At 37.6% G+C, this 17,364-nt stretch overlaps 1 protein-coding gene across 1 annotated transcript in view; it reads right to left on the bottom strand.

Annotated features, from left to right (window-relative positions):
* Window positions 1–12,222: 12,222 nt before the first annotated feature.
* The window catches only part of GRIN2A (glutamate ionotropic receptor NMDA type subunit 2A), a 137,358-nt gene continuing 132,216 nt past the window's right edge, over window positions 12,223–17,364 (bottom strand). Inside the window, exons 12-13 of the mRNA XM_008490329.2 lie at window positions 15,568–15,806; window positions 12,223–14,030 (exon numbers count right to left, since the gene is read on the bottom strand). Coding sequence (XP_008488551.2) covers window positions 12,240–14,030; window positions 15,568–15,806 — 2,030 coding nt within the window. The 3' untranslated portion in view covers window positions 12,223–12,239. The remainder of the gene's footprint in view (window positions 14,031–15,567; window positions 15,807–17,364) is intronic.

Genomic DNA, 17,364 nt, shown 5'->3' on the forward strand with positions numbered 1-17,364 from the left:
ACTTAGAAGAATGATTTGGTAGAGCATGACTTTCTTTGAACCAGATCCCAAGCTGAAATTACTCAGATGCAAAGAGAAGAATCAGCTGTGCTGGCAGGTAGAGCTGGGAGGGGCAGCCTGGCTACAAACACCAGGTCAGCTCTTCAGCTGGGAGACAGGAGTCATAAGGGTGTTTGCAGATCAGGTCACTTGGGATGTGTCCTGCATTACTCATTTCCTATAGAGACTTCTGGTTTTTTACATGACTGAAGGACTTGAATTGGGCCCTCAGTGGACATCCCTGCAAGTGAACTAAAGCCACTCCAAACACCACGCATTAATGTGCAGAACAGATTAGCCTGTACATTGCATGAAAATAAAGATTCGAGAGCAGATAGATTCAGTAAGCTGGGCACACTGTATTTTATTACATGAAATAGGGGTGTTTAGATAAAAATAGAGTGGGATCCCTTTAAAACAGCTTTCTAACAGAGGACAAGAAGCCCAGCAGTCTTTACTCATTATAAACCTCATTAAGGACAGAGCTTTGTATCTCATATTATCTGTGCAGTCATGTTTATCTTGAGAACAAATGATGGGACTGTTCTGCTTGGAGACATCTGTGAGCAACCTTTCACCTCCTGTCTGTTATTTTTATATTCAATATCAAGCTCATTTCTCAAAATGATGCTTTGTATTTATACAATGACTTTCATTCCACTGCCTCAAAGAACATTATTCTAATTACCAAGGTTTATGCCCATTTTGTGGCATAAAGGAAGAGATTCATTAGCTGATGGGACAACGTGGAAAATGGGGTCCTACTGAACAACTGTGTTCTGTGTGAACCTTGCTCCTTTAGCTGCCTTGGCCAGGCAAATGGTAATATGTTAGAAAATGTTTTAATTGCTCCACTAAACCCTCTATTTTAATTAAGTATTGATTAACCAGAACACTAAACAAGTCACACTCTATCAAAGTCACAGAGATATGAGAGACATTGCTGTCATTTTCTCACCCCCCATCCTCACCTGATCCAACCTCCAAGAGCACTGCCAGGCAAGGAGCACTCCATAGCCCCAGCTCTCCAGCTCTTCTCAGGGATGGCAATGTTCTTGGAAGAACACCTCCTCCTCCTTGCACTGGATGCTGCCTCCACAACTGGCCAAAGAGCCACTGCATGTCTGCAGCCAAGATCATATATTCCAGCTGGCCTGTCAGGTTTTGTGCATCTGGAGTATTTCAGAATATGGGAAAATGGTGCTACAGCCACCCTTAACTCAGCTCCTGCTGCACACTTCAAAGCAGACTTCTCAAACAGAATTAATTTTACATAAGTTAATTGTCTCCATCCTTTTAATGAATTAAATTAAACTGGGAACATCAAGCATATTCTGTCAGCTTTAGCTTCAGGCATCTTCACCTTTAGACAATTTCCAACAGCACAGGATGGCTCACAACATGTGGCTGTTAACACCTTTCAAATCAAATCAACTGCTAATGAAAAAACCCAGGTAAGCCTTATTCATAGATGATGCTTCATCTTGCACCATTTAACAAGGAGGACAGACTAGAATGATACCATTGTTCATTTTCATATCAATTGGCAGAAATTACCTTTATTAGAAAAATGATCTTTTCATATATATATTTACAATTTTTACATCATGTTATACTTGGCACGTGTGTTTTCCCCAAATAATTATATACATTTCATAACACACAGACATTCGAGTCCCCCACTCCCTTAATGTTTTTCTACATATTTAACAAAAATGAAGAACACAATACAATTTGTAGGACAACCATAATAATTATATATTTCTCTATCATAAAAAGTTTGAAGCAAACATATATATATATATTTATTTTTTTTTTAGATATGTTTCAAAATATTTATACAGTATTAGCACTCAGTCATGCACTGGGTTAAAACATGGTCAGGTGAACTGCTGTGAGGTGGCACGTGCAGTGTGGGAGAGAAGCGTGAGCCCAGCTCCTCCCCGCTGCCATGGGTGCTGTTGGGTGGATCCAACAACCACCAGGATTCCAGAGGCAGGGACAGATGGGTGCAGGGGCAGCTGGGTGTTCACCTATCTCCAGAACATGACAGTTAAAACTGCGTGTTTAACACTTGTGTGTTTAACACTTGTGTGTTAGAATTCATTTCAGTTTGCTAAACCCATCTAATAAACCAGGCAGCGATTGGAACGCCAAACGTTAGTTTTTATTTATTCTCTTTTCCCCAAAACCCTTTCTTCTGAAGAATCCATTAGACTAGGGATTTCATAGTGAAATTCCAGATTCTCTTAAAAATTAATTATTTTATGCTTGATTCCATTTCACCGATATTCTTGTATTTCTAGTCTAACATCCTTATTTATTTCCCCAGGTGTTAAGAGGTCTTCAAACCCCTACTACTCTGTGCTAGGAATTGGAAATTTATTATTTGCCCTTTGAATTGAAATATTACACTATTGAGAGGAATACATTAAAAATGCATTAGTAAATAAGAGAAGTCATAGGCATTTTAATTTACTGTGTATGGAATCATGTGGTTAGAACATTTTTGGTAAGGTGTTGTTCATGTAATGGAATTTTATTCTACTTCAATGCATATTATTGCTCCATTTAACAAGCACAAATTAGTACACTTGTTTGGGGTTTTTTTTCTCATCACAACAAGAACACTTGTGTGTTGTGTCCAAGTGTGCTAATAGCTATTTTTCTTTCTGAGCAAAATCCAAAGTTAATATTGTGAATTCTTACTTTCTTAAGATACAAACAAAACTCAACTGGGTCTTAGGATGACGAGTAAAGATTCAATACTAATTTTCAGTTACATCTCATTTTTCAGGGTTCAACTGCAAATAACTTCTTATCAAACTCAAAATAACAACACACCACTTGAAACTGCTAATAAATGGTTGTAGAATCTTTATCACAATGCTGAATTTTTCTCTTGCCCCTCATTCTCCCTAAAAACTTTATACATATACATATATATAAAGCATATATAGAGCTTATATATATAGATGTATGTATGTAAAAGACTAATCAGGAGAACACATTTAATTTACATTATTCAAGTAAACAGGTAAAAATGCTTTTAGAAGTGAAATTTGAAATTGCAAAATATTTCTGGTGAGTTTTGTTTAGCAGCACAGAAATATTAGTGGTTCATCTAAGACAGCAAAAATCATTGAACAGGATGAAAGGAAGCACGAAATGTCCTTCAGGTTTAGTGTAACTTTGAATCTGATAAATCAAAATTAACATTATTAACTCACAGGTGAAGTGCTTCTGAGATAACCTGGTAGGGATGCACATTCTGCAGAAAAATAGCATATTTAGTTAGGAATCAGGTAGGAGGTTGCCTAACACATTAATGGATTCTGTTCATACCTTCTGGCTTCACCAGGGAAGACACAAGATAGATTGTGCATGTGCATGTGGGTGTGAGGTGTGAAGACAGAGAGATCAAGCTGTTCTCCATCAGTGCAAAATGGATGTTCTGCAATGAATAACACTATTTCAAAACATTATAGCTGATATAAAGTATAAACTGTAAACAGTTCTTATTAAAAATTGCACTAATCTCTTTCCTAGCTGCACATGTGGCAGCTCATTGCAACATGAGGTTTGCTTTGTTTTTTGTTTTTGTTCAATTCTGAGTGTGAACTGCATTAAGGATCTGCTCTCCCATCACTCATTCACACATGCTGATTTAAGCCAAAAGATGTTTTGCCTATGTTTAGAATCCAGACCTAGGCCAGGTAAAAATGAGATATCAAAAAATTTCCTTTGCAGATGAAGGATTTGGAGCCAAGTTCTTCTCCAAGACACACTTGCAGTGAATCACATACAAAATCTGATCCCAAATAATTTTCTGTTACTGGGTTAAGGTGGAAATTCATAACTTTCCAACTCTCCCCTTAAAAAAAAAGGCTCAAGAATAACTTCAAACAAATTATTTCAAGGTATTTTTTGTTATGAGTTTTGGTCAGAGTACTGTAAATTTAGAAAATAAGCCAAATACTACAATCATCTTTTGGCCAGAATCTCCACATCAATACTAGCAGGCTCAAAAGCCTCTGCGTTGAGTTATTCTGCCTTAAACCCCATTGCTTCAATACTGCCTCTGTGTGCAAAACTGATTTTGAAAACAGCCCAGTCTGCCCAGTACTTGGGCAGCCCCTGGTACACACACCTGCTGATCTTTCCTGGGAATTTCTGGCTTTTAGATACCTTTCCTTAGCTACCTTTAAGGAACAGGTTTAATCACCACATCTGGATTGCATAAACTGACACAGAATTTTCAAGTCATTCACCAGGCCAACAGACCCTCTCTGGCCATGAATTTTCAGAACAGAACAAGAACATATCCTTCTCCTATGGCTTTCTTATTTATAGTGAGTATCATCTCCAGCTCTCTGGGACAGGAGCTCTCCTCTAATTTTCACACATCCTTGCACAGTCCAATCCTGATCCCAGAAAGTCCTTCAGCCATGTCTGTACTAGAGATCAAACACTACACTAAATGCTGCTAGAGGCTTTGTGGATCTAGGAGGTTTGAAAAGGAGAGAAAAGAATAGTGTAAAATAAAGCACTGCTGAAATGTGTCCCATGGCTCAGGAGATTACTCACACATGACTGGGTAGGAGGGTGTATGCACGCAAGCGTGTGTATACTGTATATATATTTAGCTTAACGAGTTTAAACTATTAATAAATAGCTTCTTATGGTATTTGCTAATTAAAATATCAGGCTTGTATCATTCAAAATAGTGCAACCTACGTAGCAATATACAGGAAAATTACACATAGTTCCTATCACCATTAATATGCCTGCACATATCAAGATGACAGGATACCCTTTTTCATAAGATTAACTTTTTGCATATTTAGTTGTATTCTTTGGCCCATTTTCCTGTGAAACCTGGAATGCCAACACAAAAACTTTGGCTTTAAGAGAAAAAAAAAATCTGGATTTTTAAGTGACTTTCAGAAACTTAAGTAGAATTCAAATCACTTTAGCTAAAATTTTCATTTCCTCCAGAAACCTCACACCCGCAGCCTGCACAGATGACCCATTCGTGTGCATAACTGTGAACCTCCAATTTAATACTTTTTTCACTTGTGAAGACCATGTACTCTTCAAATGATGCACAGTACAGCTTCCAAAATTGTTCTCAACTCCTCTAACCTTGTTCCACTGCTGAACTAGAAAGTTCTCCTTCCCCAGTAGCATGGGAAGCCACAGCAACTTTCTGAGAGCCTTCAACTGCATCACTAAGAGTCCAAATGCAAGGTTTGCAATGGGAAACAAACCCATTTTCGGGAGGTTTTTTTCATTAAACATCATTATTAAACAGGCTAAATAAAATACTATCAGACTAAAGAATCTTGAAGTAACGATGCAACACAAATCTCTTCAAAGCAGCTATTCTTATGAACTGCACAAAAGAAATCTGGAAAATGCATTCTCATAATGTATTTGCTAAGAAAAAAACACATCATTTCTCTTAATAGTACTAGAAGTCCAAAACAAGATATTCTCCATTAAAATTTCATGTCACTGTAAGTAATACCATTTGCTCATATTAAAGCTCAATACCAGTTTTGAGAAGTGAGGAAACCTTCATCAGTTCCCAAGCAAAGACTTGGATCTTTACAGTGCACTGAATAGGTATCACAATATTTACTGGCATTATTTTCACAGTTTTATAACGTGCACATAGAAATATATTTTTTTAAATATATTACTGAAAACAAATATTAATACAAAAGGGAAAGGAGAAAACATCTAGGAATATAACTGCTTATCGCCACTACTTGTAAGGAGCTGGAGGGTCAAAGTCATCTTTCTTAAATATGTAATACTACATTTAGTGGGGTTACCTACTAATAAAGGTAGAAAGGGATTGCATGAAAAGGTTACAGCACAGTTATATTCTCTACTAATTTAGCATTGTTTTCTATACAGATAAAGAATTAAGGAAAAGGTGTAAAAAATTTCATTTAAGTGCAGAACAACAAAAACCTGGTAAATAGTGAGGTAATTGAATTTTACTTATATTACTTCTGGTTCTTAAGTTATAGATATGACAAAATCATCACAAAATCAGCAGTGGAGTCTTACAGCTCTGTAGGCTGGCATTCGTTTTGAGAATAATGTCAGCCACAGCAGACATATTCTGCAGTATGTGACAAAAAAGCTCATGAACCTGCAAGAAGAATTAAGTGCATTTTCACTGCATTGCAGGGTGATGCACACTTATAATCCCGACTTCCCAAGCTGCAGGACGTTGGAAGAGCAGATATTTTTAGGGCATATACTCTGTACACAGGTTGAGAGAAGCAGGGCAAAAAAATTTAAAAGCTTGACTGCAGTGAAATAAAGGAAGAGCTGATTTACATATTGTGCAGTAACCCTCCCCAGCAGAGCAGACAGAAGCCAGGCAGGATTTCTGCTCCCATTTAGCAGAGCAACAGACACCAGAGAACAGAAACAAACTCCTCTCCATCCCACAAACATCACTGCTGCCCTGTAATGAAGGTGAACATGGGATTAATTCCACAATGAATGTTGAGCACCAGCAAGAGTTTCACACTATGTACAATGTGTGCACATCAGACAGAAACATCTGCATGATCAGACGGAAGAGAGAGACATGACACTCCTGAACCTACTCCCATTTTTATTCACAGGTGACTCCAGACAGAGCAAGTTGAGCCTTTCCTCTACCATACCATCTACCTGGCTGTACTCACATTTACATCCACAAAAAATACACACCTGTGATTAAACTGCTTCCTACTTGAGTTAATAAATGCTAACATGTAGCTAATACATTTAATTAAGACAGTACAGGTGAGTCTGAGTAGGGAAATGGCTCATATCAAAGAAGTCATACTTTAAAAGGTCTTTATGCTCTTTCAGAATTTCCGTCAGCACTGTTACACTTTGGAGGCTCACCTCTTAAGAGAAAGAAAGTATATATTTAAAAATAATGTCAGTAAAACAAACACCAGAAGACTGGTTTTATGCTGCAAACCAGATTGACCCATACAGGAAAGATATCTACTTTAAAAGGATTTCTGAGCCTGAAAAGAGAATTTAGAAAGGGAATGTATGACAATCCATCTTGAAAGAACACATGATATGATGATTGACACTTAGCACAGTCTAGCCAAGCCACAGGATGGTTACTGCTCTGCATTAACTCTACATTAACTAACAGGATTTTGTCAAAAAAGATCTGTTTTCACTAAGTTATTATGTATCAGACATCTAAAATGCAATGTAAAACAAAAGAATTCACATCTTGAATTCTTCCTCAATCCAAGCTGACTCTTAAACCCTTATATTCATATCTTTATTCCTGTTCTATGTTGATGAACCAGCAAGGGAAGGAATAGTACCACACTCTTCCCAGTCACTAAGATGCATAGGCTACTCTGCAGAAATATGAAAACAGGAAGTTATTCTACAAGGAATTGCTTCTGACACTTTTATTTCATGCTGGATAATCACATGGTATAAAGAAAATGATGATGTCAAGTGGGCTGGGAGTACTGCAAACCCCCAGAGGACAGGTACTGCCTTAGTAACTACTTGCATAAGCGCAGGAGCCTCTATGCACCAGCAGGTTTTAACTTGGCACTTTAAAAGTCATACATAACTTGCAGGTTTAACTCACAGATTTTTAGTGTACTGATGACTATACCATTAATTTTCTAAGTCCATCTAACTGAGATGTCCGTTGGGAGCTTAAATTTTCTACAGGGTCAAGAGAGAGAGAGGTAAAATCTTACAGGACAGGTCAGACACATAACTGCTTCCAAAACCTCAGTGCTCTGAACTGCCATCCTGAGGAAGCTTTCTCTCACTGTCTCTCCCCACTGGCAAACAAAAGAGCTTAGCCTTCCAGCACAGAAACCCAATGCTACACAGCTCCAGCTTCTTCTGCTTTGAAAATATGTAAAAATTATTTATTTCCACCAGGAAAAAAACAAAAAAAAAAGAAAAACCAAAAAACAAACAAACAAACAAACAAAAACACCAAGCCCAAGAAACCCCCCTAAAAAACCAACAAAACAAACCACCACACCAAAAAACAACAAACACAAGAGTCCAGATTTCCCTCATGAGCCTTATTCGGCTTCCTAAGTGTTCCTGAAAGATCACAGAGAAGGAGCTGGTGGTGAATTGGTTTCTGCTTGTCCACAGCACTCCCCCTAACAGAGCTTCTTAGACAGCAGAATAATGAATTCTGACCACAAGCTGTAAAAACATTAAATGAGATTTTCCAGAAATACAAGACCTCTTAATTTTCCTTGATTTTATCTTATATATTACAATACCTTATTTTCATGCATTTAAGTTAGTGGGTGGCTACACTGTTCTAAGAAATGCAAGCAGAACACAAAATCCATTTGAAAGGAAAATTTACTGTAGTGAAAAGGGAAAGACAAAAACATGAAGAAAATCTACAATGTCTTTAAAAGAGGAAAAAAAGCAGCAAGAGGCAGGTATGTCTATGTAGCTGTTTTTACCTCCATGTACCTACTTCCATACCTCAGCAATTCAAAATCCTGCCTCCATAAAAGTTGTCGTCCAGGAGCAGTGTAACACTACAGGACATGCTACCAAGAATGGCCCATATCATTTACAGCCTGATTCAGTTCCAGCTGGAGTCACAGGAAATCTTGGTGATAGGAATGACCAACAAACTGCTAGAGCTGTAATCAGGAAAATGTAACAAGTCACCAGCACCATCCAGAAAGGTACAGAAAGGATGGACACTTATGCAGGAAGATTCTTTTCTCCTCTTCAAGTATAGCAGCAGCTAGAGTGAGAGAGAGGGAAATACAGAAAGTCTTGATCTTGGTTTAACTGAAAATCCGTGCAAATATATCAACAAAGCTCAGGCAATATTCAGAATTCCATGTGCTCTAGGGCTGAGCTTCACAAGCTGCAACTTGTGGCTCTACTGTTGAAGATTTTTCTTCAACTTCTCAGCTTCTTCTTCTTTACATGTCTACATCCACAACCACAACAGCTACTCACTTACAACCCTGTGCTCCAGCCTTTTCTTCCCCCTCTATTCACTTTTATGATATACCAAGATCAAAACAACAAATGCATGCAGATTCTTATTCCCTCTGATTTCAATATCTGTGAATTTAGGTTGTGTTAATGTGTCGTTGGGTTTTTTCTCCTTTAAAGCAGCATATTTTATTTCCATGTGAACAACTGCTGTGCAACATCGTCAAGTTTTCCCTCTGTCTTTAGTCTGTTTAAGTTTATGGGAGGTGGTTGTATAACATATTTGCAGATAATAATAAATCTCTGTAGTCACCACAAATCTGCTCAAAACAGAAAAAATCAAACACTGAAATACATTTCTTTATACCTAATTGTACATTTCACATAAACATAAATCCACCTGGGTCTAAGATTGTTACATTTGGATATCAATGGCTTACTTAGAAAATTGTGTAAATGGGATTTTTTTCTTTCTCACAACTTCACATTTAGTGCTTGCCTAAAAACTGAATTATTTGTGTCCAGTTAGACACAGTTAATGATACTAAAGATTTGGAGCAGTAAGCAAATACTTTGAGAGATTTAAGATGATATAAATGACAAGAGCCACCATGGAGTTTTCTGATTCACTTGGTAAAATCCAAGGCAACCTGCATAACAGTTTTTGGTATGATATCTGCAAATACCATATCTGCTGAAACACACCAGGTAGTTCAAAATACTTCAGATTTTAATTACTGTACTATAATTTGGATTGGAAAATAAAATTGGCCTGAAATATTTTTATTAACCTTGCTAGAAAAATATTTATCACTTTAGTGCATTTGCTCGCCTGTAGATCTAAGACAAACAGTGTACCTAGGTCTTTGGGAAAAGGTTTTTGGTTCACGAAAAGTTATGTTCATGCCATAAACACCTCAGCCCTGCTCAGATCATAAAACTATTCCTCAGAAATGTGAATCTTTTTCTAAGGGTAGGTAAGGATCTTCTGTTTATAAAATCTACATCCAGCGAGGAACCAGAAAGCATATCATGTGAATCAGGGTCAACAATTGTGGCTAAATGTTGAATAAAGAATGCTTAAAGCATATTTGCTTTGGACAGCATAGAGACACCCATAGATATGTTTTCTGATCACATTTATAAGAAAGTATTCTGGAATTTTTTGGAAGCTCAAAAGGGACTCGAAAGTCCAAATTTCATTACATTTAATTCCTTCAGAAATATCATCCTTATCCTTCACCATCATGGTGAACATACAAACACATCTGTAAATACCATTGTGGAGTGTTTGGCAGTTAAACTCAGTTTAAATCTACTTAGCAAAAATAACTGTAAACAAAATTCAAGCAGCTGTATTTTGTCTATCCCTCCACACCATTTATATTACCTCCCATCTGAAATCTTGCTCTGCACTACCTATTCCAAACTAAAACAACTTGCATACTGTACCTCTGGCAGCAAAATACAGCTGACAGGCATAACTTCTAAAAGTTAGGGTAATATTCACATTTTGCAATTCACAGTGGTAATGGTTTCCCTGGGCACTGTTCTTCAGTGAAATGTATGGAATAATGCTTGAATAAGCTAAACTTCCTCTATACAAATAACCAAAAGTAATTCTAAGAGTAGCAGGAGAATGGCAGAGCACCTGTTGAATGCTTTCAGTATCTGAATATACTAGCAAACACATTTACTCCTCTATTTAAAATTAAATTGACATCTGCACAGTCTACTCATAGAAGACTTCCTCTCTTCCACACTCCATTATGGTTAAAAACTAGTGCTTTATTTGGGTTGTTGCTCTTTTTCAGTGGGGGGTGAGAAGAGGTGTCTAGCAGGGTTTTTATTTGTGAAATAATCTGATGGATCTTTCCTACAAGTAAAAATCATATAGCAATGCATCCCTGTTACGTGAGTATCTTCGTACACCAGTATGTGATAATAAAGATACTGTTCCTTAGTTACCTATGCATATAGATTTATACAACAGACTTGATTGGAGAGCTTAAAAAAAAAATAATCTTCTGATGTTAAATAAGTATGTGCAATATTCTGGAAGGAAGAAGTCCCTCAAAAGGTGTTAATCCTTCACTGTGCATGTAAATAAAAAGCATTGCACTCCTCACTGATTACACTGAACATATGGCTGTTGGTGTTTGATAGTGTATTAACAGCTTTAAACTATTAACAGATAATTAATTAGATGTCACTAATACACTATGAACAAAGAACTACAGTCAGTTTGGGTTTGGTTTGAGAAGTGAAGGAATAAAAGAAATACTATACAGCCCTGAGTAATCACCAGTAAGGGGCAAATGCAAACCTACGTACACATTAGGCCTCAAGGGTACTAATAAAGTCCACAGCTCCATAGGAAGTGCCATATAGTGATATCTAAAAATATATACTCTGGATTAGGCAGCTGTGAAATTTTTCTAAAGGTGACAGCAGACTACTGAAAGAACCTAGTTTGTAACTGTAAGTGCATGTGAAATATAAGAAAAGCATTTGTACATTAAACTTAACCAATATCCATGGGGCTTCCTGTCAGTACACAGCAGTTCACATGTTCGGGCCTACAGTCTTCCCCTGTATTCTCTGTCAGTCTAGAATGAACATATTAATTCTGTGCTAACACATTGTATTTTATTTATTAAGGTCCCAGGGTTTGGGGGTTTTTAGTTATTATTTGGCTGTGAAAATGATTATGAACCTAAAACATATTTTTTAGAAGTTTAGCTTTCTGTTCTCTTTTAGAGTCTTACTTTTGTATCTGTGCAAATGCATTCCTAATTCTTTTTGTCTGTGTCATACTACATGCATACCATATTGCTTATCCAGTACTAGAAAATCAAACATCTCTAAGGACAAAAGTACATCAAATGATACTTAGCAACATAAATTAGAATAACTGAAATAGTAAAATAATTAGATACAAAACAGCATAGTTGCCAACATATATTGGGGCTTTTTCAGTACAGCTTGCCATTTATATATAAAGATACATAAATAGCTATTTTTTTATCCTTTTCAATGAGAGGATGGTTGAGAGCATACTAGCTTACTTATTCATGTACAAAAGTACACTGGGAAAGGGAGAGGTTTACATATTGTTTACCATAGCAGGATACTGTTTAAAGGATAAATTCTCCCTCTAAGATGGTGGCAACTATTTTTTCCCTATATATGAAGTGTTCATGGAAAATTTAAACATCTGATTCAATGCTAGGTCGTTTCTTACACGCACGTCTATTGCTTAAGGAATTTAAAACCCTTGGAGTTGTGTACAAGCTATTCCTATTTGCAACATAAGGCAAAACATGCTCTGAAATGTACATGTCATTATGGATCCGACCATCCCTGGAAGAGTATGATGCTGTAGACTTTATGGATGACCTTAAATAATTATCATGTCTTCCTCTTGTTGGTAATGAGTATTTATACAGATCAGCTGGACTTTGCCTAAGAGATAAGTGCTGTTCATCATGATAGGGGTGCAGAAAGGGGTTATCATCTGAGTGAACAGGATACAGGGACTTGCTCCGCTTGCTGTCCTCCAGAGTGCGAGATAAAAGTGAGGTCTTGTTGCTCAACAGTTTGCTTGAGGGAACACTAAACATGCTTGCATATGGACTACTTTGTAGAAATTTCTCTCTTTCTTTCAAGCTTATACTACGAGAAGGTCTTCCAATATCTATTTCCCTGGACTTATCGGCAATATTATCAAAAGAATGTTGCCTGCTAATCTTCAACTTATTCTTTTTATGATATTGCAGAGCATTAGTTTGTGACCAAGTACGCTCATATATTTCTTCAGGAAGTGATAAGTTCGTTGTATCCTGCAGCATTTGATCTTCTTCAATATCATAGAGGTTCCCCATCCGCAAACAAGCATCACATTTATAGGGAGATCTGCTTGAATAGTGTCCCGCATAAGTGGGCATATTGGAAAGGCAGCTCCTGCAGTGGGTGGAATTCTGTCGGTATCTATCATTCCCTTCACCTAGGGTGGCATTTTTATCTTTTGAAGTGTAGTGCTTTGCATAAAGTTTATACTGGTCATTATTTGGAAGACTGTCTTCATTATGCGAGGGAGTCCTGTTAGCATGTTCTGCTTTCCTGTAGTTGTCATTGTGATCTTGATAAACATCAGGAAACTCTATAGTTTCAGGAAGAGCAATGTTTTCAGTGTACTGAGATGTGTCCAACTGGAATTCTGGCTCCTTGTCAGCATCAATCGTGTAGATTTTATCCCGTGGAGAGCTCTGTTTGGTTTTCAGATATGTCAGTTCCACTTCACTACAGTCTTTTGGGTATTTTGATGCTACTGTCCTTTTTTTAAAATTGTCCTTGGTTTTGTGGTGCTTGTTGTTGTTTTCAGACTCCATATGACAAGTAGCTCGACTTGATGTCTCTGAGATATCTGAATGGACAATCTCTTCAGGAAGGTATCTTTGGCTTTTCACTGAAAGCTGCTTGTTTTCATCTGACTCATTTTCTCTCTGGGAACCTTGGTTCTGACGTATAGAGTCTTGACGTAAAGATTCAACAGATTTCATCCAAAGCTGCCTCGGCCTGGAGTTCACTTTTGCTTCTGTTGTTACTGCAACTTCTACTGTATTTGGATTGGTCTCATTCAGTGTGAGAGGATGCTGACCTTGGAAAACATAGTTGTTAAGATTGTCCTTGTGTCGATTGCCAGGAAGTGTCTGCAGTTCACTTATATTGTCTCCAAAAAAGTTATCCTTTGTCTGAAAGGATCTGTTATCAGAAAATACCAAGTTTCCTTTATCCATGACCATATCCATAATCAAGGAACTCCTCTGAATAAAGTCAGCAGTTCTTTTGGGGGAGCTAATTCTAGAAGGATTTATATTAGTCATATTTTTTGCAGTTCGCAATAGCTTTAACATGTTGGTTTGGGAATTGGTCAAAGAAAAGTCAGGAGACTTCTTTTTCTCTTCAATGTGCACTCCATGAATGCAGCTGTAAATACCCTGTAATATGAGTAATACAAAACAAATTAAATCATGAGGTGTACATTTTAAAAACTTCCATTTTTATTAACAATAGAGAACAAGTAAACATTACTTATCTAATGACTGGAAAGATCAAAATTACATCTCTGTTTTTTTAGAATTTCCTTAATGTTGATATGGGAGAATAATTTCTGCCCTTTCTGTCAGCCCTATAATTGAGAAAAATTGCCAGCATTTTACAGTCTAATGCTCTGTGTTGGCCTCCAGTGCTTTCTCTAGAATACAAGATAATAAGGTACCAGAAAAGGTTCCTTAGGTCCATCATGAAATGTACCTAAACTTCTGTAGTGGGAATTATATAATTTGAAAGCAATGATTAAATTATCCTTCTAAACAAGCCTGCAGATAGGCTATTTTCTTGGAGGTTAAGGTACCTCTCACTTTCACTGAAATAAAAAGGTTTCTAGTCATAGTATTTTAGCTTTTCTGAATCCTACCCCAGTAGATATGAAAAAAATTCCCTCTCTTTCTAAAGTTTGAATTTGAGCTCATTTTGAACAAAAGGCTGAAGAGTCCAGCTTTTAACTCCAGCCTCTTCGGAAACTCCTGTGAGCTCAACTGACATTTCCAGCCCTGTGAACTTAGTTCTCATAAATTTGCCTTTGAAATAGGTACTTTTTATCCCCCCCGCCCCCATTGGTTAGGAGAATTTAACATTGAAAGCAACAAAATTATGAAGTTCAAAAGTAAAATGTGGATATAAAAGTGTATATGCTTTTCTAGACAATTCCCAACCGAGTATGGGAGAGTACTGAGTTCCAATTAAACATTTTAATATAGTTTTAGATTATCTTAGGCTATATATAAAAAAGATATTCCGCAAATTACCTAATGAAAATAGGTGTTAAATAGGTGTTAAACAAACGAATTAAACAAAAAACCCTGAGAAAAAGCCATGTCATTTCTCAAAAATATAAGACCAAACACATACTATCCTTTTTTTTCTACAAGTATCAATTATTTGGATACGTGAAGCTACTTTGTGTTGATTAAAGTTATCATTAGAACCCATCTCAGGGACTAACAAAACAGAAACAACACTTCTGTTTGACCTTTTCAAATCCAATTTTTTCAAGTCTGCTATCAAGAAAAGCTTATAAGATGTATTCCAGCATAGTTTTATCATTAAAAATCTTGTTTAAAAAAATTCACAAAACTGAGAGCTAACATCTGTCATGACTTCGTGTTCATTTTGTTTGGATTTTTTTGGTGGAAATTAATCCATTTCCCAGATTTTGCAGCTCTACCATTTCTTCATCTGATTACTAATTACTTTGGCAGATAATAGTTCATAACACAGAATAATCCAATGAAGAAAATATTTCCTATGCAGTGCGAGCACATCCAGAGCCCACTGACCATTCTACAGCATCACACTGGTGCTCTAACATGTATTTCAAATGTTCAAATGGGAATAAAAGGAAAGTTAACATTTTAGAGAGGTAGTGCTTATTCTGTCTGTTGCCTGCACGGGGAAAATGAAGGTAATACCAACCCTGCTGATTGAGAACAACAGTCCTGGTCTATCTGAGCAGACTCCAGTGAAGCAGAATCTAAGTTTCCAGTAAAATAAGTGCTCCCACACAAAGGTTATTAAGCTGAGTGCCATGGCTGCTGCAAGCATGTAGAACACTCCAGCCATGTTGTCAATGTCCAGCTGGCTGCTCATGACTTCATTCTTCTCATTATGGCAAATACCAGTCAGCCACAGGGTTTCTAACTCTTCCATTTCCCCTAGGGAGAGCAAGGAGTCAAACCAGTTAGAATGCAAAAATTACAAAATTACTGCCCACAGTATTTGAAACTCTTTGCAAGTTTAAAAATACAGCACCATTTAACACTTCCTTTGCAGACCACTTTAGTCTTATCCACTAAGGATGTGCAAATGTAGCAGATTTCAACTCACAGCACCCTAGTTACAGATGTCCTCAGATTTCATAAATTACGTGGGAAGCTGGCTGCTCTAGAAAGCAAGATCTGTGATTTGAGTATAACTTCCTTCTGCTTGCTGTAACTAATACTGCTTTTTACAGAGAGAGGAACTGGAGGGTTCTTTTCTCCGGGGGTTCTTCCCCCCCCCCAGCCATGAGGGCTGCGTTTGGTGCACACTCAGGCCCAGGAAGCTCCTCCAATCCCAGTCCAAGAGATGCCATCTGTGCTGCCCCTGTCTGCAGGTCCAGCTGATGCTAAACCTATGTGTGTGTCCCAGAGGTGCTGACACACACACAGACCCTCAGGGACAGCAGTGTCCTTAACAGCACCCACGTGGCACTCACAAATACATGTGAAGACAGCCTAGTCCTCCTTCTGCCCAGCTGACATGGACTGAAGTTTACTGACCAAAGATGCACACACCATCACTTGTATCATCCACAAACAGACCCCTCAAAAATGGCACAAGCTAAGCCCACTCAATATCTGTGCCCAGATCCTACAAGCCCAGTCCTTTATTCAGACACTTCAACCTTAGGTGTTTCTAGTAGTGTCCTAATAAATTATATCTGTCCCCACACTCATAAATACCAAATGAAAAGCAAAAGCACATCAAAACCTGCTAGGAACTGAGTCCAGTAAAGCAAAGGGGAAGGCTGTAGCAATTAGACACAGGGCTCAGTCAGACACACAACCAGAGTCTTTTAAGTCACCCTCCTCTCCATTTTCCTACACTTGTTGCTCCCTGATCCACCCCGACGCCTGCCTTAAACAAACAAATAAATGTCACATATTCTCATAATCATTTTAAAACACACCACAATAATTCTGTTCTTTCCAGTGAGATCCACGATAACCTGATTTCCCCTTTTTGTGTAAGTTGCAATGTTCTGGTTGAACCTCTCCTGGCATGTCTGGCCTCAACTATCATCTCTTGCATCTCATGTTCCCAAGGGTTCAGATCTCTGTGCATTTGATTTATTAGTGCTCTTGTCACTTGTTTTATTTTTTATGTTGAACAGGCACTCACCTGATAATCTTACAAACAACCTTAGGAATCTCCCTATCCTACACATTCATATATCCCTTACATAACATATTTTTACTCCAGTCTCCCAGACCAAGAAGATGTTTTTGAATGCCAGCAGACCACCCAAACAACAAAGACAAAATGGCAAATTCAAAACTTTTGCATGTGCAGTAGCTCGAGCAGTTGGCTGCCCCCGAGGGCCATCACTGCAGTAGTCATTAGTCACATTTCCTCTCACAGTTGGCTGAATTTCAGCAATAGGTGAACTGATTCAGAGATGCAGTCTTTAACCACTTTTTGATATAAAAGCACTTTAGAAAGAAAAGACAT

Source organism: Calypte anna, chromosome 14 (genome assembly GCF_003957555.1).
Source record: "Calypte anna isolate BGI_N300 chromosome 14, bCalAnn1_v1.p, whole genome shotgun sequence".
Lineage (NCBI taxonomy): Eukaryota > Metazoa > Chordata > Aves > Apodiformes > Trochilidae > Calypte > Calypte anna.